Here is a 26,177-nt window from a genome sequence, read left to right as displayed (position 1 = left end):
TCCAGTGTGTTACTGCAAATACTGAACAGCATGTAGGAGGAGGAAAACACGAGTGGTACGAAGCCAGGCCAGAATTTAAAGATTGTTAATTAGGGCTTTGGAATAGACAGTCTGGGTCAACCCAATCTAGGCACCTATTCTGACAGATGTGGGTTTGTCCCACACTGACACTAAACAAAGAATTAAAAAACTCAAAAATGAAGTTCTGACCACAAGGTAAATATTCTGGGTTGTTAGGTTTGGATGGAAATTATTGCAGGTCCAGACAATTCATTCCCTTTCAATGTCTGCAAGTGCTTGAATGGAGCATAAGGAATTAAAATAGAAATTGGGCCCTGTGCTTCCCACAAGGCTGGAAACCTCACTAAGGCAAAGTGGAGGGTCTGGTGAGGCTGCAGGCTCCTACTCTGTGCTTATCTGAACACCTGAAGTGGGACAGCCAGGGATGTGAGGCTGCTTCTTAGGACAAATCAGGCTCTACCAGTTCAAACAAAACAAAAAAAAGTGTTACAGCCGTTTTTCCTCTGCTCCCACAGAGTCGGTATGCTGGAATTCAGTGCAGTGTTGTTATGTTTATGGTGCAACCATCAGCAGAGCCATCCTACAACACCAACATGCCCTGGAGTACTGCAGCACACAGTTGTGAATGATTGTAAGTTATCACAGGTTACCACAGGTTATCATAGTGCCCTGCACTCAGAATGCTTTGTATGTAACCAGTTCGTCACACAGCTCTATGGATGCCCACATGACTAGAGGGGGAACATGGCCATGCTTTTAGGCATTCCAGCATTCTCATGCTCACACAAACGTGCACATCCCACTGCCACCGCCCGATGGTTTTACCCCTCCCCACCTTCTTGCCACCTACAGTCACTACTGCTGACGTCCAGCAGTGAATGTCTCATGCTGTCAAATGCAACTGATCCTTCCTTATTAGCTTGAAACTGTAAGAAACAGGTTTATTTTCCAGAATTTTTGCTCCTGAAGTGTGAATTGCAATGTACACAAATGTAAACAAATACTGCAGTCTACTCGATCACCTTTTTGGCGTGCTTCGGCACCGGCTACAACTCAGAAATAAATAAAATGTAGCCGGCAATAGAAACAGAATAGAATTCCTTGCTTCAGGCTCAAAGGTCTTTTGAGTGCAGGCTGTTCCCATACGAAGCCCACCTCCTGCACGTGCAACCCGCGGCTCCGGGTTTGTTATTGTTATTTCGGCTTTTATTCACCTGCAGCCGCTCCGAAGAGCTCCAGGAGCCACAGGCGAGCACGCTCGGCCTCACATAGATCAGTACAATCGTCCCAACAAGAAGAAACCCGGCCAAAAATCCAAAACTTGGTCTCTGGGCGCGGGGCACTTTGGCCCGCCATGGCGGCCGCCGGCCGGCACCGCCCCGACGGGAAGGGACGGGACGGGACCCGCCCGCGCGGAACCTGCGCCCCGCGGAGCGCGGCCCGCACGGAAAGGGAACGCAAGGGAAGGGCAGAGAGAAGGGAAGAGAGGCGAGAGAGCCGCGCCCGGGAGCGGCACGCCAGGGCGGGGGCAGAGCTGTCCCGGGCGCGGCTCCGCTCCGCTCTGCGCGCAGCCGGCGCCGCGGCGGGGCGGGGTAGCGAGGGGAGGGGACGGGCAGCGCCTCGCCGCGGAGGTGGGCGGCGGGCGGGCGGGGTGTTCCAGCGCCGTGCCCGGGACGGGCATTACCCAAAAGGCGAAAAAAAAAAAGGGAGTAATTAAAGTCGCCGCTGCCGCGCGCGGTCCCACCCTCCCCACCGGCCGGCTCCTGTGGCAGACGGGAGGGGACAGCAGAGCCGGGATCCCGCGGAGTCGCGCCGCACTCGCTCCCTCGCCCGCCGTGGCAGCACCGACGGCCGCGGCTCCCCCCTTCCCGCGCAGCCCCGCGCACCATGGCCCCCGCAGCCCCCCGCCTCATCCTCGGCCTCCTGGTGAGTGAGGGAGCGAGGGAGTGGGATCAGTGGGATCAGTGGGTGCGCACCGGGAGGAGCGCAGCGGAGCGGGCCGGCCGCTCACGCACCCGGCCGCGCCTTTCCTCCGCGCTGCTCCTGCTTCACCGCGGGTGCGCAGCGCACCGGAGAGACTTCCGAGCGGGTGATCTCTCTCTGGCTCTTGACTCCAAGTCGGGTTTCTCCTCGGCGGGGCCCTTGCGATGGGCGCAGAGCAGCAGGGAGGCTGCGCGGCCGCGGGATGCACCTCGGGGGGCTTCGGCGCGGGGAGGAATGCAGTGGGATGCGCAGCTCGCGTTGGGACGGGTGATCGGGTGGCTTTTGGAGCCTGCCGTGAGGTTACGCGACGGGCACACGCTCGGGTCGCTGATGCTGCTGCTGGTTATTCATAGAAAAAATAAACCGCAGTTCTTTTTATTTAAATCTCCCCCCCTCTGCGTCTCACCTGGTTGTCCCTTTGCCGTGGAAAGGATTGTGCCACAGCGTGTTGAGCTCCTTTGAAAGAATTAGTTGTGCATGGAACACTTTTCAGCGATTTCCTTTACCTTCAGTTTATTGTATTTGTACACAATTATCAGCTCCAGAAAGGTCTTTGCCGGGGAGAGCAGGGGAGTTCTCTCTCAAATTTTTTTTTTTTTAATTTAGAGTAGATGAGTAAAAGTGATTTGTCTTTTGTTTCCTACCCCCTTCTCTCCCTCTTATCATTGCATTCACAAAAAGAAGGCAGATGATCGTTTGAGCCTGTGAAAGAAAAATACTTGATAGTGTTGAAGAACTGAATTTATTATTTTAATATTAATTATATATGCACATTTTAATGAAAATGTTACTATTTCAGATACTGTGTACCTGCCTTTGCAAGGATATTCAAGTAAAACCCAAAAAATGCAAGCAACTTTACTCGTACATTTAATGAAAAAAATAAAAAAGAAAAAAATTTTTCTGTCAAGCAGAAAAAAACAATACCCAAAGAAAAAAAATCCTGAGGTGTCTTCTTTGTGTAAAGTGAAAGGACATCACAGCTTATTTTTACCTGATGTTTCCTTATGTCTTGATGCCCATGAATAACTACCACTTACTTTTGTTTAACTCCTCAATAGTTCTTTCTACTGACAGCAGACTGAGCTTGGCATTACTATTTAAAAATTAGATGTCATTGATTCTTAAAATATTTCAGAACTGTAAAAAGATGTTGCGATTTCAATAACTTAAAAAATAGTGCAAGGTCTTTCAGGAGAGAGTGTTTTATTAAGTGTGTGTTAATATGGAAAGCCTACTAATACATAAGAAGGGATATTTAAATTATTTGTATATATGCATATTTTTATATCTCTGTATATATATAAGGAGCTATATGAAGAGCTTTTATGGTGCAGACACTGCATTTTTTTTTCTGAAGGGTCCTAATGTCTTTAAGAGTTTAAAGTATTTTTATTTAAATACTTTCTTAATAAGCATCACAAGTAATTTTCAGGATTTCCATTAACTATTTACTCCTTTATACCTTTAATTCTAAAGGTATGTGCAAAATAAAAGTGCTTTTCCATTTTTGCTGGACTTTCATCCTGAAAGAGTAAATGCACATAAAAGGGTGGATAGATTTATTTACATTTTTCTACATCTTTGCTTAATTGTCTGTGTGATTTTTGGATTGTAATTTTAAACCTAGAGATAGAAACTAGGCAAAAACACACACATAATCTGAGATCAGGATTCACTTGCTCTATGCTGAGGAAAATCTTTGTATGTGATTCTTTTTAGAAAGAAGTCTGGTTATCTGCTACTCATTTGAATTTTTAGGAGGACCTATTTTGTAACTGGTTATATGGGAGTGGACTGCGATACATGACATTTTATTTATGTCATATCTAATTGCTGAGGCTAGATTTAATTAGTTTGTTGAGAATGCACTTTGGAGATGCAAAGTGATATATATTAGTGCAAGTGTCATCATGTGGTTTTAATGAGACACTTGTCCCTTTAATGTTCAGCATCACCACAGTTCTACCCAACTGAGTGTTGATGAATTAAACCTTAATATTTAGAGACCTTGGATCTAAATTGGCCAGGAATGCTGTTGGAGGGAGTGCACAGTGAAGCTGTATTTTATCTTTTCTTTCCTGAAATAGTAGTGTGGGCAAAATCTTCTAGTCAAAGAGTACTCTTGCCGTTAATGTCAGTGGTGCAGTGATTTTAGAAAAAAACAAAACATGAGCCATGGACAAATCCAGGAGCAGTAGTCAGATCTTGTTTCCAGTTTAAAACTTTCTATGCTGTGCTGCACAGTACCTGAATTTTTAGGGAGGAGTGCTTTCTGTGCTGTTTCACTCGCTTGTCGTAACAAACAAACAAACCAAAGTCAGCATCAGTGTCTAGTTCAAAATACCATGTAATTATGTGGGGTTTTTTCCTGATTTCTTCATTTGTTTTCTAGGTGCTGAGTTTGTGCTGTGAAGCTTGCAAGAAAGTAATTTTTCATGTTCCTTCTGAACTAGAGGCTGACACGTTAGTTGGCAGAGGTGAGAAACTATGAGATTCCCAGCTTAACAACACAACATTGCACCTTTGCTGGAGATACTATTAGCAGTGGAGGAGGCTTTTTTTTTATGGAATGAATGGATGACTGGACAGCCAGCTAAACAGCTGGATCAGCCTTTTTATGAAGGATACGCCCTGTGTTTGTTACGGATTTGAACACCGGCTCCATGCATCCATTTGACTTTTGCATAAAGAGCTATTGTCAGGGTACAGTATGTCAAAGTAAAATGGCAGAATTTAATATTTTCAAAATTTGGAGTCTGAGGCTTACCATTTAAATAAATGCTTGATATTCCCAACTGCACCCATAACCCATGGTCATATGAAGAAGAAAGTCCTGTGGACAATTGAAAAGATAAAAAAAAAGAAGACAAAGCCCACTTTATCAGGCACCAGGAGGCTGCTGCTCTGTGAAACACTGATGTGACTGCTCAGCAGTGCTGGGGCATTCAGGGCATACGAAGGGCTGTGTTGCAGAGGTATCCTGCATGCACATTCTGTTTGGGAGAGTGCTCCCATCTGACTGGACAGTGTCTCAGTTTAGGGCAGCTTGCAGGTGACTGGGAGGAATAGGAGAGACAAAAAACACCCCACACCTTTTTTTTTTCAGACCAGTCTTTCAAAGGCAGCTTTGAAAGGTGTGGCATAGGAGGCGCTGAAGGATTCTGTGATACTTGAGACTGAGTTTGAGGATTTAGAGGTGCCCTTTGTGAGTCCTATGACAACAGGGGAATATGGTCCAAGTCTGCAGTCATAATCCACATTTCTATGGAAGGAACAAATAAAGTGAATTGATAGTTCATCACAATTGCTCAGAAAATCTAGCTTTATAATGGAAATTAATTGACCTTACTTTTAAATTTTAAAATGAAGGCTGCTACAGCTGTGTGAGTTTTCATAGACTTCAACATTTCTGTATGTAAATAAACTTAATTTATAAAAATAAAACTTCATGTTATTGCAGTGCTGTGAAAGAAATTGCATAACATGGAACTTAAACTTCTTTTCCCCCTAAAACTTTTAACACAATCGTTATAGCTCAAATGACATTACTTAAGCATTTATGGAGAAATATTTTGCATTGATACAAGGACCATACCCTGACAGTGAAGTTAGTCAGGATTTTCCTGGCTATTGTAAGGGTTTTTTATATCTTATACCAGAGGTTTTAAAGAAAAAAAATCCCACAAAGCTATAGCTAACTGAGCATAGTGTTGACTCATATAACCACCAGAAACAAAATCTCCAGTCTGGTGTTTTTGGAAATGAAGTGCTGTAATAGTCAGCAATATAAGGCAAATTTAAGTGAGGCTATGATATTCTCTTCAATACTCCATTTGCACTGTACAGATGAAAGAGGATAGGAGTCACTGCTGCAGTACCATAGAAAGTCTGGGAAATCTTTATTTGTGTGTTTAAAGGACAGACTCAAGAGGAAGAAGAAATCACGTATTTAAAATTATGCTTCCCACTTGTTCTTGCAGTTTTGAAAGCAAAATGAAATTTAATTTATTGAAAATGTCATCTTCATATACAGGATGAAATTCTGAATCCTTGTGAATTTTGCAAACAGCTTTCATACAGCAGTGTTCCACCCACTATGATACCATTGAAAGAGTACTGCAAAGTTTTCATTTTGAGAACGTGACACACCTCTTGTACTCTGCAATGATCATTTGTCTGGAGTTTGAGTCTCTGACTTTCATCGTTTTCAGTGTACCAAATCATTCTTGGTTAGGGCTGTGGTTATACCCTGATTTTGCTTTTTCTCCAGCTGTAGTGCTAAACTACTTGCTGGTGAACTGAATTTACCAAAGTGCAAAAAATCTATTTTATCCACAATTGATAGCAAATGCAGTGAAAAATACCTGGGAAGTATGCTGAAATTACCTGTATGGGATTCTATCACATACATATTAAAAAATTGCTAATTGTTTGTTCTAGAGTTAGTCTTTATCTCTCCCATCTGTCTGCCTCATAATTTAAAGGCCTTTGTCCTCCAAAGCCTATTAAATCACATAGTACCAGTCAGTGCTTTCTTCCTGAGGGCAAAACTTCCAAGATGTAATATCACCATTGAGCATTTGCATTAATTAATCGTCTTCACTGATATTGTAGGGCATGGAGCACGAGGCAAATGTAATAGCTACTGGTCCAATAATGGGCATGTCTGCAATGTTTTTTGCAGTTAATGTACATAATTTCATCTCTGATGCTTCTATAGTTTTACCAGATTCATAGTGTTTTGTGAGCAATATCCACCAGCCATGTCCTTTACGAAACACTAATGAACAAGAGTGGAAATTAATGAAAACTTGGTTGAATCTGAGTGCATAAATAGGTTTTAAAATCTGTATGTGTGATGCTTAAATACTGAATGACAAGCTTTTGAAGACTATGTGTCAGTAAATATAATTTTTACTTGGGGCATGGGTTTCTTTTGTTTTGTGAGGGATATTGGTTTTTTGCTGTTTGAGTTATTGTCTGAATATTTTTTCTTACAGTTGATCTGAAAGAATGCCTTCAGTCTGCAGAGTTTATCAGTTCCAGTGATGGGAACTTCAAGGTTCTAGAAGATGGGTCTGTGTATACAACGTCTGCTCTTTCTTTGTCTGCTGAGAAAAAGACTTTTACCATATTACTTAAGGACATTCAAGAGCAAGTTCAAAAGAAAATACATGTTAGCTTGGTGGAAGAAGAAAAAAAGGTTAAGTTCTATTTCAAGATACCTTACTTATTTGAAATACTTTTTCACAGAGTACAGCTTCATGCCAAGTATCTGTAGTTGAATTTTAGAATTCAAATAATCAGGTAAAATACTGGTGGAGAGTGTATTTTTATTTAGCAATTGTTGATTACTATGTTCCTTTAGTCAGCAGATTTCCTTTCTCAAATGGGAGATGCTAGCAAGTAGCATAATCAGGAATGTCAGGAATCTTAAAAGCCATGTTTGAGGAATTAAACCAGATATTATTCATGCAAAGTATTACAAGAAATGAAAAAGCTTGGAATATTATCACAGATATAATCAGAAATGAAGACCTTGGAAAAACAAATTGTCAGTAGGAAGACTGGAATGGAGAGAAAAAGATGGAAATGCAGGATGGCAGTTAAGCAAAAATATATGCAGTTAAGAATATATGGATATATTCTCATCTGTCTTTTTATCTTCTCAACCCAGACACCGAAGACCAGGCATGCTAGAGATACAGTTCTCAAGAGAACCAAAAGAAGGTGGGGCCCTATTCCATCTGTCATGATAGAGAACTCACTGGGACCTTTCCCACTGCAAATACAGCAGGTACATTTTGTATGAACCTTAATTTTATGACCCATGCTAGTTTTGTATGTGACTTTTATGATGAAGAAAATGAGTTGTGTTGTATTCCCTACCGATGACATTCCTGCTATTATTTCTCCATCTTGTTCTGTCCTATTCATTGTATATTTCATGATCTTGTACCTCAAATAACTTGCAGTCTTAGCTGTTGGAGTGAAATGGAATTGTGTAAGAGTTGAAAAAAAGAGAGAGACTTACTATCAAAGAGAGTTCTTTGGCCTGGAAATCAGTCTGTGTAATTAAAAGAAAAGCAGCAGCAAACAACCCTCCACTAAACATTGCCTGGAAAAAGGTTTTGTAAACACAGGCTGGGGTAAATTTTGCCTGCTTGTCTACATCCTTTCCGGAGCTCAAGGTGTGTACCTTCAGCCTTGAAGACTGAGTATGGCCTGTGTTGTTCAGAAAAGTACTTACTGGAAGAAAGCAAGTAGGCGTGAAAGAGAAATGCAAGAACTAAAGTTATCATAGATCCATCTAGCCTTCACTAGATTACAGAGTGCCTGGTAGCAGATGTGTAGAGACAAGTGTAATAACAGAGTCTGTGTAGAGCAATCATTCTTCTACTAATCTTACCCTCCTAACTTCTGGCATCCAGTAAATAAGGAAAGTATTTTGGGAGAAGAGTGTTTATAAATAGATAAGTCTAATGTTGCCTCCTTGGTGCTTGTAATGACATGCAGATGCTATCTGAATTGGCATATCTCTTGGACTATGTGGTCTTTCTTCCTCCTTCCCTTCCTTCACTTTTTTCTTCTTTATGTGCAAACCACATTCTCAGTGAATGCACTAAAACTAAAGTCTCTTGAATAGCTTCAGAAATAAGCCCACTATATCTGAATATGCCTCATGTGTGAAGTATTCTAGAGAGTTTTGATTTCAATTTTTGTTTCTTACATACTGCCATTTCTTTAATTCAATAGTTCTAGATATTTATGAGTTTGAATTAAGTCCCCTTCTCGTGTACACACATTATAAAGGAAGGCAGTCACATGGCAGGCTGTTCTCCTATTCTGTGAACTGCAAATCAAGTTTGTTTTTTTGTTTCAGAAGTTTTTGTTTGTGCTAAATATGATCATGAAAAGGGGGAAATGTATTGAGATGCTGTAACTGTTTTTCCTTGGGCTTAAAAATGTCTTCTTATAGGTCCAATCAGATACAGCTCAGAACTACACAATTTATTATTCTGCAACTGGACCAGGAATTGATCAAGATCCAAAGGGTTTGTTTTACATAGAAAGAGAAACTGGAAATATCTTTGCTACTCGTGCGGTAGACCGTGAACAGTATCCAAGTTTTCAGGTACAGGGCTATGTTGTGTAAATATAATTAAATATATATATATATATATATATATATATATATATATATATATATATATATATATATATATTGTTGTGTAAATATAATTAAATATATATATATATATATATATATATTTAATTTTCCTTAATCTGTCATGCATATATTTGACAGTTGGGTTGCAGGGGAAATGGCAGCAAACAAGATCTGGAATCACATGTCTCTTCTGAGTAATATCCTTGGTGTTGAAGAGATAAAATGAGTAGCAAGTAAATAAATAGGTGGTCACTTGGATCTTGAGTTTTGCTTTTCACTGCTTAATCTCTAATTGCAGCATAAATATAGTGAGCTATTGGATTTGCATCACTTCTAGGAAGAATTTTTCAGGGAATGTTTAAAATATCTGCAGAAAAACAAAATAAAGGTAAACTCTAGACAACTGTGGCTTTCTGAGTCACGCTGTTCGGTTCTGTTAACAAGGCACACTGCTCTCTCTACTGGCTGAGAAGTGTAAGAAGGCAATTAGTAGAAACAGCTTCTAAATAGGTAATTTTCAATACCTATTGCTGCATTTTATTAGATTATGTTACAATGGGCAAATAGTTTTGCTCTTATTCTTGTTTTGTTGTAAATAACATCTAAATTTTCGTAATTGAGGTTGCCTTGTAAACACCTGAAAAAAAATGTGTTCAAGAAACTTGGAAAAAATGATAGAGTTGGAGGAGGGGTCAGGGAGAAAGAGGTTAAAATACTTGTAGTGTGTGAAGAATGGAAGGGGGAAAGATTGGAAAGCATTCAAAGTTTTTGTTTTGCTTTCACTGTAAGATACCAGTCACATCCCCTTCCATGTGTCTGAATAGCGTGTTCTTGAGAAGGATGGGCTTTGCACACTATATTTCATTTCATTTTATTGACTCCTCCATTGAACTAAAATTGTAATAATACTGCATGTTGCTTAAGCACTGAATTTTTCTTACAGATCATTTGCTTTGCAACCACTCCAGATGGTTATTCACCAGAAGTACCACTTGTGCATACAATCAGGATAGAGGATGACAATGATAATGCTCCATATTTTACACAAGACCTTTTTGAATTTTGTGTCCCTGAAAATTCCAAACCTGGTAAGAGTTGTTTTAAATCACTGAACACACTTACCACTACTCAGCTCAGTTACATATCAGTATGACTAGATGTAATCCTGCCTTTTAAGACATTTCAGTGGGATTTGCTGGGGAGTATTATGTTACAGCAAAGGCTGAATTTGCAAAGAGCAGCTGAAGATTTCTTAATGATTAGAAATTCCAAATTGTCATCTCAGTCATAGTGAAAAGTGTTGTTAGAAGAAGGTTTTAAAAACTGTGATTCAGTGTACCTAAAATGATTTGAAAAATTTAAGAATGTTACTTATCCAAAAATCATCTGTTTCTATAAAATGTTTTTAAAAGTCTCTTAAACAATTAAAAAGGTGATTTTCTAAGGTGTAAAATGCCTTTGGTTAAGCTTACAGTGTATATCCAAGCTAATGAACTAAGGTGGGACTTTTCCTGGGAGAGGGCAGGGTTGGAGAAAGTTTTGCTTTTGCCCATACGTGTAAAAGGCTGGGATTTGCCTGTTTCTTCCTGTGCTGTGTAACAAGCAACAAAAGCCGGGAGAATGATGGACCCCAGAAAATAAGGAATGCAAGAGCCACGGTTTCCTATTCCCCATTCATCTCCTAGGCCAGGATCATAGAGTGGGGAAGGTCTGATTTGCTTCACAAAAAAGGAAGCAAGGTGTCTTCCCCATTATCCCAAAAACCCACTTGCATTTCATTCTCTGAACTGCTGTACTTCTTACTGTGTGAGCTATTGATTTAAAGAGAAGTTCCAAACCCACTGGGGGGGCTATGGGGTGTGGTACAGCATTGCTGTGTGAGGTGGTAGTGCAGTTTGACCCACGTCAGAAAGCTCCAGCCCCCTGACAACAGCTTTTCAGCTGTGTTTGAGATGCTTAATTGGAAGTCAATGTCAAAACCACTAATTGAAATAAAACCTTCCATTATTTCTTTTGATTATTCTTTTTTGACAGCTGCAATAATCACAACTTTGTCTAAGAATGAAAAAAAAAAAGCCCAGATGATGAAATAGATAATTTTACACCATTACTTTATTTTTGCTGCTATTTATTGTGTTTTAGATATCATTTTCATTTAGAGCTAAATGATCAAATAGCTATTTTCACATGTTTAAAACAGAAATACCCACTCAAATTTACTATTTGCAGATTTTTCTGGAACTAAAAATTGCTGTGTTGTGTTCACAGGTGTCGTTGTTGGAAAAGTGATTGCAGAGGACAGAGATGAGCCTTATACTCTGCATACCACGTTGAAATACCGCATTGTGTCACAAACCCCACCAATTACCCCAGCGTTTTCTTTACATGGTGACACTGGCGTCATCTCTGTATTACTGCCACAGCTGGACAGAGAGGTGATCTTTCCTGAAACATTCTCAGCTGTCATCTAGTGCACACAGATAGCTTCTTAAGCTCTTGTGAGACCCCACCTGCAGGGCTGCATCCAGCTCTGGGCTCCTCAGCACAGGAAGGGCATGGACTTGTTAGAGTAGGTCCAGAGGAGGGATGTGAAGAAGTTCAAATCCAAAAGTTGGAGCACCTCTTCTGTGAAGACAGGCTGAGAGAGTTGTTCAGCCTAGGGAAGAGAAGACTCATTACAGCATTTTAGTCCTTAAAGGGGGCTTATGAAAAAGGAGAGTGACTTTTTTTGCAGGGGCAGATAGTGATAAGACAATGCAAAGTGGTTTTAAACTAAAAGAGGAGATATTTAGGTTAGATGTTGGGAAGAAATTCTTTACTCAGAGGCTAGTGAGGCACTGGAGCAGATTGCCCAGAGAGGTTGTGGATGCCCCATCCCTGGAAGTGTTCAAGGCTGGTTTGTACAGAGCCCTGAGAAAACTGAGCTACTGGGTGGAATCTCATGGTATTGGCAGGTTGGAACTAGATGATCTTTAGAGTCCCTTCCAACCCAAGCCTTCCTATGATTCTATGAAATGCTGGCATGGAAATCACCAGACATAGCTTCTGTTACCCATTTTTTGTTAATATCTCTAAGGACCTTCTGAAGCTTTTCAGAGACCTGTAATTAGTCCAGAGAGTTTCTGCATAGATTACCATATTCTAGCTAAACTTGGCAGAGAACTTCCTACTGCTCAGCTGTTCAACCTATGTTTTTTTTATTCTTTCTGTGTTCAGGAATCCCATAAGCTACTTTTTCCTCCTAATTAAGATTGATTTGCAGTGCTTCACAGAGAAGATGAACCAGGTTCTCTGGAAGTAGTCAATCATCCTATATTACCTAGAAATATCTCCAATAGTTGAAACCTAAACAGTAATATACCCTTTCTTAAAAATAAAGTGCCACCCATTTATTTTTAGCAGCTAGCTTTCAAGCAAATAAGATACAGGATTTCTTTTTTTTCGATAGAATGTCATGTGAGAGATAGTTTACTCTAGAAGAAAAATGACAGGCACATGTAATTCAAAATAATAATTCTAGCATAAGACAGTCATTCTAGAAAATGTTGCTACAGGCACATATTTTCTGAAGATTAAAGGAGTTATGTTATGGCATACTTATATTGTTTCATGGCTGAAAATCCACGTAAAACAGAATGTTGCAAAATTTTGCACATGCAGACACAGTTCTCAATTTTTGTAGCCAGAGAAAATTGCAGTGATTGTGAGCGTCACTGTGACTACTAAGGAAGCTGTCACAGTGAAGACGAAAGGATTGAAAAATTAGTCCACTGCCTATCTTTCAAAGATAAACTTATGAAATACAACATGAGATTTCTTTCCTGCACCAGAGAAACTGAATGCTACTTCCAGGCATTCAGAACTAGAGTTATTGTCTTGATTTACAGACTTACTCTTTTTGTGCCTAATCCATCTGTACTTCTTGTGTTCCCTCCCCTCCACCCACACTTTTCTTCCCCTGGCCCCCATTCCCTTGGTTGTTCACATTAAAGAAAAGCTTTCTGCTGTTTTGGCTCAAGTCAGGGATTTAAGTGGTCTGCTTATCAGGGAGCCCCTTGGAACTGATAAGGACATTGACTCCTTCAGTGCCAGACTGAGGAATGGCAGGCATTGCCTTATCCTGTATTGCCCAGACAGAGGCTGGTCACAGCACACTTTTCATTCGTCCTCAGTGAAATAAGAGATGTGCATTGAAACACTTTACCTGCTGGCAACCTAAGGGAATACTCTGTTGCTCCAAAGGGCAGACAAATAACATATGAAAATGTGTCATCTGTATCTTCCAAAACTTCAGGTTTTTGGAAAATAATGCTGATGTTGTGAGAAGCTTTTTTTGATACAAGATATAGCATGCATGTTACTAACAGGTGCTGAGCTCAGCACTGCTTAGCCACGGAAAAATATTTTGCTGCTTTTCCTTTTGAGCTATAGTGAAAAAAGCCCCAAAGCAAATTGTCTCATTTTGTCAGGAGCACTGAATTTAGAGCAGTGTTGTGCAATAGGAGTGAAACATTTAGTTTTACTCCTCTGTGTAACTATGCAATTAAAAAAGTGAGTATGACAAACTTCTGTATGCTTTTATTCTTCTTTTTAGCTTGTACCCAGTTACACTTTGTTAGTTGAAGTGAGAGATATGGCAGGTCAGCCTTTTGGTTTGTGCACTACAGGAACAGTTGTCGTCAAAATTGAAGATACAAATGACAATGCACCATCCTTTAAACAGTTACAAGTAAGTCTGCATAAGTAAAATGTCTTTATGGAGGTTAAAAAAAAAAAAGTATTTTCATCCCCTTTCTAATTTCCTGATGGACAGTCCCTCAAATATGAAGTCTAATGCCCTGGGACAGTTAATGCCAATATAAATGTCTTTGCTTATTCCAGCCATGTGTATTATTCAGGGCAAAGAGTATGTCTCAATAACGGTGTACACATCTCACAAACTACAGGAGATTTTGTAATATGAAATGTATGAAAAATAATTCATTATTCATAAGGATTACATGTAGTTTACCCTCTCTGTTCACTACTGTAGAATACCATCAGCAGTATTAATTGAGAATCACTCTTATCTGCTCTTCTTCATCTTGTACAGAATAACACAGCTCTTTAAAAAGATAAAAAAATACAAAAAAATCCTTTTATCTTTTGCCATATGAGTAGAGATGTATTTAATCCTTCTTGGCTTTTCTTCAAGTTCTTGCTGGTTTGTTAATTTATATATTTTTTAATTTAGCCCAATGCCTTTTCTAATTCTCAGCTTGACCATGTTGTACGCAAATTAGAATCTATAGCTGATGTAACTGAGGGAAACTCTGCTAATTTACCTTTCCTGGAAGGAGAATTCCAGAATTAATTATGTCAGTGATAGTTTGAGTGTATGAAGAAGCTGGTATTTCAACTGTGCTGTCAGGAAAGGTTTACTGTTTGGTGCAGGGTATAAGGAAGGAGTGGGGAAAATATACTAATTTATGGAAACAAAATAAATCAACAAAATAAATCAATACAGCAGTTTGGTAAATTGACCCCTTAGGTTGAAGTAGTCTTATTTAAATATGGTGTTCTTCTAGTCCTGCCTTATGAAACAATATTCTCTGATTTAATTTTTTTTTTTTTGTGTACTCCAAGTATGAAACACGAGTGGAGGAAAACAGAGTGAATGTAGAAATACTGAGAGTCTCCGTTGTTGATCTTGATGAACCTGGTTCACCTGGCTCAGGAGCAGTATATGAAATTATAAGAGGAAATGATGATCAGGCCTTTGAAATTACAACAGACAAAAACACAAATGAAGGAATACTGTGTGTTGTTAAGGTAAGTAAAAATTGAAGGCCTAGAGGAAAATTTATGGATTTTCAAGTTTTGGGTTTAAAACCAACGATCTAGGAATCATTTTTATTCAAAGAATATCTGTAACTGTCAGGCTCATCAGACTTTCTTCTGACCTGAACTCTCTTGAATAGCAGATTGCATTAGGCACAGCGGTTGAGGCTTGTGTGTGGCACATAACACACATAATTCATCTTCCAGACTGTTCCTCAATTTTGTGAGCTTGGAGTCCAAAGAATTTGGTTTAAAATTTCAGAAGAGCTTGATGCTTTTGCCTGGTTCCACAGCTGGAGTTGTTTAGACTTAGAGATGTAACTGAGGAATGCTTCATGGTTTTGAACAGAAATAAGAGTGGCAAAGCAGGGAAAGGTTGAGCACCTTCTCCAGTCTTGTTCTCTCAGGGGCTTAAATAAGGGAGTTAAATAAACTCACTATTTCAGCAGAAAGCTCTCCAGGTTTTAATTTGCATGGTCCTGACTTCAGGTTTACTTTTCTGGCATGTGAGGAAGTCCATATACATATAAGATTTTGGGTCAGTTTAGTTCCTTGTTATAAGTGCTTTGCAGATAGGAGGTAAAATGCCAATTGCATTGTACTCTAGCACATCCCTTTGCCTCTTCATGCCTCTTTTTCATTACCTGTTAAAACTGCCAAAAAAGGTAACTTCTAAGGAGCAGAAAAGATTAATATTAAAATTTGAAATTGTAGAGATAGAGATGCTAGAAATTTTTTTATTATTTATATTATTTATTCTGGGTTTTTTGTTACTTGTAATCATTAGAATTTTTTCTAAAGCTCTGTCCCTGGTATATGAACACAGTTGAAATTTCTTACATTTATTGTAACGCTGTAGTAGACTAGAGAATATTATGACCTTAGGAAAAAATTAGCTCTATTAAAGGCATATGATGACTTTGGAGAAGGTGTCTGAAGAATAAATGGTAGCTACTTACTGCCAAACTCCTTAAATTCTCAGATGGATTTGTAGCTACTAGAAAGAAGTGTGATTGGTTAGTGGTGGAAAGGAAATACATGCAAGCTAAAATAATGCTAACCTATGACAAATGGCCACATAAATATGGAAGAAGAAAATCCTCCACAACATTTAATTGCTTTCTGGTCTTTTAGTAATTAATTTTCAGAATATTTATCCAAAATTTTGCAGTGGTACTGCTTGTCTTGTTAGGGGTACTTTCTCAGGCCCTTTTCTTTGACTAGCTTGAAACTCAACATTTTTTTTTAAAAATGTCCTTTTACTCTGTCTCAAGGTGGATATTTGAGGATAGCTGGCTTCTTTTGTAAATAAATGTGGTACAGGTTCAGCTGTAATAATGGCGTGGTGAAAACAATGTTTTGTACTGTTTGAAGGAAAAAAACCAACACTCCATGTTTGTTACAGGGACTGGACTATGAAACTGCCAAGCAAAGGGTCCTGGTGATTGGAGTCAACAATGAGGCACCCTACCTGCTGGCTCCCCATTCACAGCAACTTTCCCAGAGCACCTCCTCTGTCACTGTGCATGTCCTGGATGTGGACGAGGGACCGGTGTTTAAACCCTGTCTGTTGCGCTTGGACGTTAAAGAATGCGAAGATATTGGGACAGCTATTGGGAGATACGTAGCAGAAGATCCAGAAACTGGAAATAGTGAGGGCATAAGGTATGAAACAACCTTAACTACTAGGTTATTTTGGAGTACAGCATGGGTGGGATTAAGGGGAAATAGTTGTTGAGGCTGTATGTGTGCTTGTGCACCTGCACACCCATCAGTGTATATGAATACATGTATCTAAATATGTATGTGTGTGTGTACATACACGTGTGCTACGTTTGGAATCTTTAACAAGACAAATTATTCTTCACAGATACCGGATACCACCTGGCCAGTGTAACTGGATCAACATAGATGACAGATCAGGTGAAGTCAGAACTGTTAGGGTCTTGGACCGAGACATTGGAGAAATGAGACGAGGTCAATGCAATATCACAGTCCTCGCAATAGACAGAAGTGAGTACTTACTTGTTGGCATTTTCTGTGGTCTATAACAGATGTTTATGTGCAAACAGTGGGACAACTGTAGTGGTTCAGACCAGTGGCCCACCTAGTCCATTGTCTTGTCTTTGTGATAGCTCTGTCAAATGCTTAGAGAATATTATTCAGCAGGGAGAGCCTTTAGAAATCAGGCAAGATCCCTGTTTTGAGAAGTTATCTGCCCTGTTTAAAATCCTTCAGTAATTTTAAACTGAGAGATTTTCCTTTGGATTTATATTTCTTCTATTTCTTGACTATTCTTTTTTAAATGGTATCTCCTGGCAGCTGTGAGCTAGACAACAGAGAAAGTAGAGAGGGCTTTTTGCAAAGAAGTTGTTGACCTTGCAGCAAAAAATTCTAACTCTGTCCAAGTCTGCATATTAAAGTTAAATGTAAATAATACAAATCTAAAGTGCTTAGAACTTCTATTGTCTATGAAGTAAACGTGATATAGGCATCTGCAATCAACTGTTTCTAGAGAAAGGATTAAAAAGTAGACTTGATGTAATTTCACTGGAATGCATATACAAGCATTGACCAATTGTGTATTGGAAAAACTGTAATTAGGAGGAAGAGTTCATTCACTTCTTGCATGTAGACTTCGGTGGCATAGTGTATGCCACTAATGAATGCCTGGTGACTTAGAGGGTAGAGGACAGAAAGAAGTCTCCTGTTTCCTTAGTGATTGTGTTCCCAGGGGAGGTGAAGGTAGGGAAAGTATAATTCATTTTCTCCTTCCTGAAGTTAAAAGGCTGGAAATCTTCACTTTTCTGCTTTTGTCTCTCTTTGTCTTAGCATCCTTTACTCCTGGCTTGTGAGCTCTTTCTCCTCTTATCCTTCTGTTAGAGTAGTATGTGTTCCCACACAGACACACGTGCTCAACAAAATACAGTCTGCACACGCAGAACATGGAGATGTGGGAGCTGCTGATGCATCTGCAACCAGCCAAGCAAAAAGAAGCAGCCAAGAGAGAGCTGTGAGAACTCCCTCTCTCTCTGGCTAAATCAGCAGTTGCTTTCCACCTTACTTCTAAACATGGATATTACAGTTGATGATACTTAATTGTGAAAGTTTGGACTAGAAAGTAGTACGTGAATGTTAGAAGTAAGTGCTAAACCTAGTTATTTTATCTCTTAGATGGTAAAACCGGCACTGGAACAATTCAGGTTTGCATTGTGCCTGGCAACAAGAATTTCCCCCGAATCACTCAAATGGACTATATCATGTGCAGAGACAGAAAACCAATCTGCCTCACGGCAGAGGATGGTGATGAGGCTCCTTACAGCGCACCCTTTGTGTATCGCATAACTGACCGAAACCTGGCTTCCATGTGGAAGTTAACTCCACACGATGGTAGGTTAAAGCTTCCTCCTCCTCACTCAGCTGCAGGTTGCCAGAGGAGGCTTTGCTGTCTCTCCCTTGCGTGGTCTGCAAGAATAAATTGGATTAATCTCTGTTTGGAATTGGTGTAGTCAGTGGAGCTACTATGGAGCTCACTTTAGTGGTTCCTCTAGTTCCCCTCTAGTGCTAAGGGATCCATAGAGAAGATGATACTGTTGGCATCCCAAAGGCAATGTCTGTTAAAGCCTAAATAAGAATCTGTCCCCAGCATCCTTGGGTCAGCAATCAGCTGCTGTGTGAAGTTATGATGTAAGAAGATTAGGACAAAGAACAAAACCCGATGTAATGCATTGCATCAAAGGGGAACTATAAATTCATAATTTATATGGAACTGGAAAAGGAACTATAGATTTATAATTCATAAACTATTTCAGAATAAAATGGCTATTATTCCAAAGAAAACCAGAACTTTTCTTAGTCTGTTATTATGGTGGAGAACTGGAAAAATGAAACTTTACCTAAAATTGATTATAGGCCGACAAAAAAAAAAAATTCTTGAAGTTTTTTTGTTAGTACTGCTGTTACCCAGCACGCTTTTGGTAAAGCTGAGCTGGGTGAAAGAAAGCCTGACTATCTCCTTTAATATCTTTTTTATTTTTATAATTTTTATAGAAGTCGATAAACAATTTATTAGCAAAGGAATCACTGTTTCCTAAAATTTGTTGATTTAAAAAGTTATAGCTGGTGGTGGTTTCCTGGTGGTTGCCAGATGATGGCAACAAGAGCAGCACATACATTTGCTACTATGGTGACATGAATTAGTTGAAAAGGGTCTGATTCTGAAGTGTTCCATCATAAATTCAGTAAAGAAAGGCAAAAGATGGAAAAGTCTGAAAGCAAAGACATCTAAGAATTTCAGGTTTTATATTAGGCAAATTGAAACCCACATTTTGGATGATACATGTTGTTTCATATAGCTCATCATGAAACAGCCATTATGTACATCAGTGTCAGTCTTGTACATTTTTTTACAAGTTATTCCTTTTGCCCCTTAAAGCATACGATCATTAATCATTGCCTCTAAACAGGGCAGCAGATTTTTTTTCCCCACTGGAAATAGTCATTCTCACTGAATACAGCCATAGAACTAAAGAGTAGAAGAGGTATAAATTAAGTTTACAATTAATTATTCTAATCATGCTACCAAAAATCTTTTTAATAAATGTCAGTTTAGTTGATGGTCTTTACTAGTAAGCCCAAGTAGTGTAATTTCCTATAATGAACTAAATCAACTTCAGAGTTTCAAAGCATGTGTTTTCAGAAGGTTGTATAAGGTATGCTTTTTCAGTTCTAACATTTAAAAGTTGCTGAAATTATAAAACCTTTCAAGATGTAGTTTTGTATCAACACATTTAATCTAACTTTAAGCTAATTTATGTGGATCTGGTAGCAGTATAGCTGTAACAGAAGGGAAAACTGTGATTATGGTCGCATTTGTAACAACTGAGTTGCAGATTTTGTTGACCCTAGATCTGGTTTTGTCTTTTTTTACAGATAATTCTTGGTATCTTTCACCAAAGAGTGATACTCCATATGGAATTTATGAAATTCCTGTAAGTGTGACTGATAATGGAGGAAAGATAGGCGAGAACGTTGTAAGAGTTAACCTCTGCGATTGTGTTACTCCAACTGAATGCGACGGCAGAACTCGTCAGCTCTCTGGTGGAAATGTTACCCTTGGGCTCTGGGCCATCCTTGCAATGATCTTAGGATCATTATTATTGCTGCGTAAGTACACTTCTTTTTAAACACAAAGTGCAATTCACTTAATTATAAAATTAGCTGAGAGAACCTCATTCAAACTTGCTTCAAACATTTTTTATTTTGCAGGTTATATAGCTGTTGTCACTGACTTAATGTACCTGCTCTATTTGTATCAGTATCACATGTTCCTGCTCTCATCTTGTGCTGTAGTTACTGTGTGTAGATTTTTGTTCATTTGTTTATTTTGTGTGAGATGTTCTGTATGTACATGTAAGTGAGGCCAAAAAACCCTGCATTTTGCACTTGAACCAAAAGACTTCAAAAAAGTTCATGAGTTCTAGAAACATTTCTGTTTCTAGGAATGCTGAAACCAATTTCCCAGAGCATTTTGTGATTTCTCTTGTGTTGTGGATTAAAATATGGAGTATCTGAGACACAGGATTCCACAAGGGATTTTACAAGAGCCCAGATCATTGTGGAACCATTGAATATACTGAGTTGGAAGGGATGCATCAGGATCATCTGGGCCAAATCCTGGCCCTGCATAGGACACCTCAAGAACAACACCATGTGCCTGAGAGCATTGTCCAAACGCTTCTTGAATTCTGTCAGGCTTGCTGCTGTGACTACTTTCCTGGGGAGCCTGTTCCAGTGTCCAAACACCCCGCTGGGTGAAGAACCTTTTCCTCATATCCATCCTAAATCTCCCCAGACTGAGCTTAATGCCATTTCCTCGAGTCCTGTCACTGCTGACGAGAGTGAAGAGATTGGTACCTGCCCCTGTGCTTCCCCTTGTGAGGAAGCTGTAGACTGCAATGAGGTCTCCCCTCAGTCTTCTCTTCTCCAGGCTGAACAAACCAAGTGACCTCAGCCACTACGCATATGGCTTCCCCTCAAGGCCCTTCACTGTCCTCACGGCCCTCCTTTGGATGGTCTCTAAGAGCTTAATGTCTTATTTATATTGTGGCACCCAGCACTCGAGGTGAGGCTGCCCCAGTGCAGAGCAGAGCGGGACAATCCCCTCCCTTGCCCAGCTGGCAATGCTGTGCCTGATGCCCCCCAGGACAGGGCTGGCCCTCCCGGCTGCCAGGGCACGGCTGACTCAGGTTCAACTTGCCAGTGACCAGGATCCCCATGTCCCTTCCCGCAGCTCTGCTCTCCAGTATCTCATTCCCCAGTCTGTACACGCAACCAGGGTTGCCCCAGCTGAGGTGCAGTAACATTAAAGGGCAGGTTGAATAGTTCACAACAGACCAAAACCTTGAGTGTGTGTTGTACTACTGGAGGTGCCCAAAACCTCGCAGATTCTGAGAAGGGTAGTACTGCTGTTAACCAGTGAGACAATGATGGTGATATATAAAAGCCAACCCAAGTCTTTTTCTTTTTTGCCAAAATCAAATATAGTCTGACTAATAATATCCTTACTAAACACAGAAGACGTGCTATAATAGTTACTATTTCAGACTTTAGGTTTGGGTTTTTTTTTTTTCTTTCCTTCTTACCCATTTTTTGAGGTAATAGTTAAACTGTCTTGCTCCTGTTAAATTTACTTAAGTAGCTAGAATGCTGGGAACTGGACATGTTTTGAAGGCTAGCTAGATCAATGTTTTATCTCAACAGGGCAAGTACCCAAATTTGGGATGTAGTCCAAAGGTGGAATTTTTAGATGTGGGAACACGAAATAGAGGAACTGGTGAAATGTCATCTACCTCTTTTTCACTGCCTCTTGACTGCAGCACTTGCAAACAGATCTTTACTTGACTGTGGATGGGTTTTATTCTGTGTATCAGTGCTGTCATGGATGTCTTCTTCCCATCTGTCAGCATCAGGAGGCAACCTGCTGGAATCACTGATGCAGATCTCACTGACAGCTGATGCTACAAAAGCTAAATTAGCTTGAAAGTGTCTCTTGGCCGATTTTCACAGAAGTTCATATGTTCAGAGATCAGATTGCTCAGTGGGCAATTAAGCAGAACTGTTCTGTTCTTTGTGGGCTTCTTTATTTTTAAGCTAACAAAAAGTGAAGAAAACAATGGTTCTCTGAATGAAAGGTTTAGTCATTTGTTTAGGAGAGGTATTAGTTGTACATGATTCTTTTATTCCAAGTCATTTCTGGGTGAGTCTCTGACAGCAAAAAGCAATATTATTAAGAAGAATAAAATCAATACAAGGGATTATATAAGACTGTTCTGTAGCTTAGTGCTCTAAGTCCTCCAGGGTTCTGCTGACCTTTCCTGTGAAGCAGAAGTTTCTGATATTGTGACATTTAGCTTGCATATTAGTTCCTTATGATATAATTTGACATCTGCATATTCAGAGATGAAAAATATCTTATGTACGACCATATTGTAGGTGTAAGAAACCATTTTTTACCTGGATTTGGATCTAAATTTTTCATTACTATGAAATTGTGTAAGTCACTGGTTTCATAAGGGATTCTTGCATTTCTTTTGGGAAAAAAGGTTGTGCTTTAGAAAAATGAAATAATTCAACAATGCAGTGAATACTCCCTATGCTGTTCGAAAAAAAAAAGTGAATATATACAGCTTTGAGTATGGGCATTTTTGGAAATTAATTATTTTTTGAAACCATAGTTGACGCTTAGGCCCTTAAAATTCATTATCTAATATAAGTAGATCCCATTATGATGTAAAGTTTATAGTATTATTTCCTTTTCCATAGTAATCCTGATCACAATTTGTGGCTGCTGTGGTGCTGGGGTAATGCACCGGCAGGTGACTGATGATTGTGCCAATCACAATTTAATCATTTCAAACACAGAAGCTCCAGGAGAAGAAGTGATGGTAAGTTGTCTGTTTGTTTCAATGTAGAAACTTGCAATTAAGCTGTCCGTAGCATTGCAGTTTGAGAACAGGACCACCTGCAACTAAGTGATTTGGTAAAGGAAATAAGCAATCAACATAGGGACCATTAGATGTACTTTGCTATTTAACAAGAATTTGAAAAATCTTACTTTAGGCACAGGTGGTAGCACCATATACATTTAAACACACCTTGTAGTCGTTAGGCTGGCAGCTTGGAATTCTTCCAGATTTTAAGGATTTGGTTGGAAGCTTCAGGTGAACATTTTAATAACATTTTCAGTCATTTTTAACAATGAGATTAGATGGAAATGTATTGTTTTGAATATGTGTTTATGGCAAAACGTTCTTTTTCCTTGGAGAAGGATTTTTTTATTTAGCAGATAGCTGTTGTAAATTGCATGTGCAATTTCTGCCCTTCCCCTGAAAAATGACCCCAAATGGAGTTCATTTCATAAACAGTCCATGTTTATGCAATTTTTCTTGCTTTTGGCATCTAAACTTCTTTCAACCTGCCATGAACATAGTTTAGTCCAGGACTGCGTTCATGCACAAGAACTTAGCTCTTTAGACTCTTTTCTGTTGTACTCCACCCCCTGACACTGTCTTCCCCAAAAAGAGGAGATAAGTTTAAAAATGATATTTCATGTTGAAAACCAAGAAATCTTATGGTGGCAAGTGTCAAATTTCTTGTTGCCTGTGAAGCATAATGTGCCATTATAAACTAGTATATAGATTATATACATTTCACTGGGATAAATCCGTGGTTTTTTGATCTCACCTCATATTTAAATGGAGATAACCTCTCTTCTCTCTATTCTGTCATAGTAACCTTTTCAAAGATGATTTATTGATAAGATCTAAGGATAGCCTTTTGTTCAAAATACCACAGTGCCAAGATGGAGACTTTTCAAGTTTCAGTTGTGACTCTATCTCATTGCTGTTTCATCTTTTGAATTAAAAAGAAAAAAAAAGAAGCAAGAAAAAGATATCCTCATTACTGTTTTTTTGTTTTGTTTTGTTTTGTTTTGTTTAGGATCACAATATAATTCCTCTACAAAATACATGTGATCAAGGAGGGTATGGAGTAAAAACAGGAGAGCAGCAAACATTTGAAATGGTAAAAGGAAGAGGGCATACCTTGGAATCAGTCAAGGGAGGTGGACATCAGACGCTGGGTTCAGTTAAAGAAGGAGGAGGACAGCCTATGATGGATACGTGCAGATACTCCTACTCAGAGTGGCATAACTTCACACATCCTCGTTTAGGTGAAGTAAGTATTCTGAAACTGATTTTCTTTGAAGTGTAGGTTATGGTCAATATATACAGACTTTTCAAGGAAGATGTGTAAATGCGCTAGGAAGGTGGCTTTCTGGCTTTGGTTTCACTTCATTTTCCCTCTCTTTTGCTCCTCTGCATCCCCTTCAGAATATTGCTCTTTCAAGGACTAATTCTTGACATATTTCAGACGTAAGTGTAAATTACTTTCTTTTCTTGGCTTAAACTATATGCAGTGTGCTATTTTAGTTTTGAATAATTTAGAATAATTACTGAAGCTTTTGTGAGTTTTTTTGGGAATGTCTGTTTGCTTTTATTCCAGCTGCTTGCTTTGTGCTAATTTAAACCTCATACTTAACTTAGCAGTGGAGCAGGAATGAATGTACAGCATTAGAAATGTAGTCACTCTGTTTCTGGGAGATCAAAAAACTTTTACTACTTGCCTAACTAGTTATGTATAAATCAGTCTTTTAATTTTCAGTGCATTTTAGTTGCTTAACAGGTTATTTAAACAGGTTCTTCCTCTTTTATTGTTACTTACGTGATTAGTAGACATTATTTCTTTATTAAATACTTTTATTTTGTAGTCTTAATGATATAGACCAATCATGTGCATGTTTTTGTATGTAGGAATCCATTAGAGGACACACTCTGATTAAAAATAATTGAATGAAAGGTAAATCAAAAAGAACTTATTTTTTTGCAATATGTTTAGGATAACAATTTAAGAAAATAATAAGATCTGTTCTGTTCCTATCCAGAAGGTGCACCTATGCAGACAGGATGAAGAACAGAAGCATTCTGAAGATTATCTCCTTTCATATAACTATGAAGGAAAAGGATCCTTGGCTGGCTCTGTAGGCTGCTGCAGTGATCAGCATGAAGAAGAGGCACTTGACTTCTTAGATCAGTTGGAACCCAAGTTTAGGACATTAGCAGAAACATGCATCAAAAGATAAATGTGCCTTTCACTGTGCTGAAAAAACCCTGTAAATAAGTGGCTGTCATACTTTTGTGATATTAGGTACTTTGGAATTGAGGGGGGCAGAGTTTTATCCAAATTAAGATAGACTGGTGAGAGTGTAAATAACTCTTGCTTTAAAGTTACATTTTCTTACACTGGACACATTCTATTAGAAAAAAGGGATTAAAAATATTTTTTCTTTAGGTTAATATAGTAATGCTAGTTTCTACTAAGATTGCATTTTACATTCTTTGTGATTACTCACAATGCAAAACTTGGTATTCTTTTAATTAATTATCCAGCTTCAAAATTTTCTTGTATTTGGCTTTGGAGAAGGAAAGCTTTATAACTCACTTTTTCTTTGTTTTCTTTTAATTTTGTAGAAATGAAGCAAATAATGTTGGTGGATATCAAATACCTTGTTAACTTTTAACTTATATGAACTGAGATACGAAATATTTTTTTCATTTTGGACATAAAAATACTCATGAATATATTAGAAAACTTTACATTTTGATTGAAAAATATATATATATTGTATATATGTAAAATAATATTCAAAAATATATTTTTCTCCTAATGGGTTACCACCCATCAAACTTGCTATCCTAAGGGATTTATGGCATCACCACATAGAGTATCAGCATTGTATGCAAGGATGTATTTTTCTTTTAAGGAAATAAGAGATCAAAAAGAAAAAAAATCATGCAGTAGAGGAAACAATCATACTTCAAATGAACGCAGTATAAATCTCATGTTTACTTCACATAAGTTAGTACCTCAGTTGCTTGTGAGCTTTTAAATCATATCATTGCAGAAATGATGACCATTGCCGAGAGTTTTGTCCAGTGGAGCTACCACTACCTTTTCTACTTGCCCTGGTATGGACTTCATTAAACTGTTTCTTTTTGGAAGTAGAACTTGACAGAAGATACGGCTTAAATGGATTGAGCACGCTGCGTTAATAATGTGT

General features: G+C 38.9%; 1 protein-coding gene across 2 annotated transcripts; it reads left to right on the top strand.

Moving 5' to 3' along the window:
* The first annotated feature begins 1,871 nt into the window (after positions 1-1,871).
* Positions 1,872-25,634, top strand: DSC1 (desmocollin 1). Of its 2 annotated transcripts, XM_069005947.1 has the most exons (17): positions 1,872-1,947; positions 4,400-4,484; positions 7,008-7,210; positions 7,685-7,804; positions 8,987-9,142; positions 10,122-10,266; positions 11,447-11,613; positions 13,773-13,907; positions 14,804-14,989; positions 16,404-16,663; positions 16,869-17,011; positions 18,173-18,388; positions 19,931-20,164; positions 22,823-22,944; positions 23,999-24,235; positions 24,871-24,916; positions 25,002-25,070. In XM_069005947.1, the coding sequence occupies exons 1-16, from the start codon at positions 1,909-1,911 to the stop codon at positions 24,907-24,909; spliced, it is 2,487 nt and encodes an 828-aa protein (XP_068862048.1). In that variant the 5' UTR covers positions 1,872-1,908; the 3' UTR covers positions 24,910-24,916; positions 25,002-25,070. The 2 variants fall into 2 exon arrangements, with proteins under 2 accessions (XP_068862048.1, XP_068862046.1); XM_069005945.1 differs by lacking the exon at positions 24,871-24,916 and having other exon boundaries at positions 25,002-25,634.
* Positions 25,635-26,177: the final 543 nt, after the last annotated feature.

This window comes from Aphelocoma coerulescens, chromosome 2 (assembly GCF_041296385.1).
Source record: "Aphelocoma coerulescens isolate FSJ_1873_10779 chromosome 2, UR_Acoe_1.0, whole genome shotgun sequence".
NCBI classification, from domain to species: Eukaryota; Metazoa; Chordata; class Aves; order Passeriformes; family Corvidae; genus Aphelocoma; species Aphelocoma coerulescens.
This window is presented reverse-complemented; position numbering and strand designations above follow the sequence as displayed.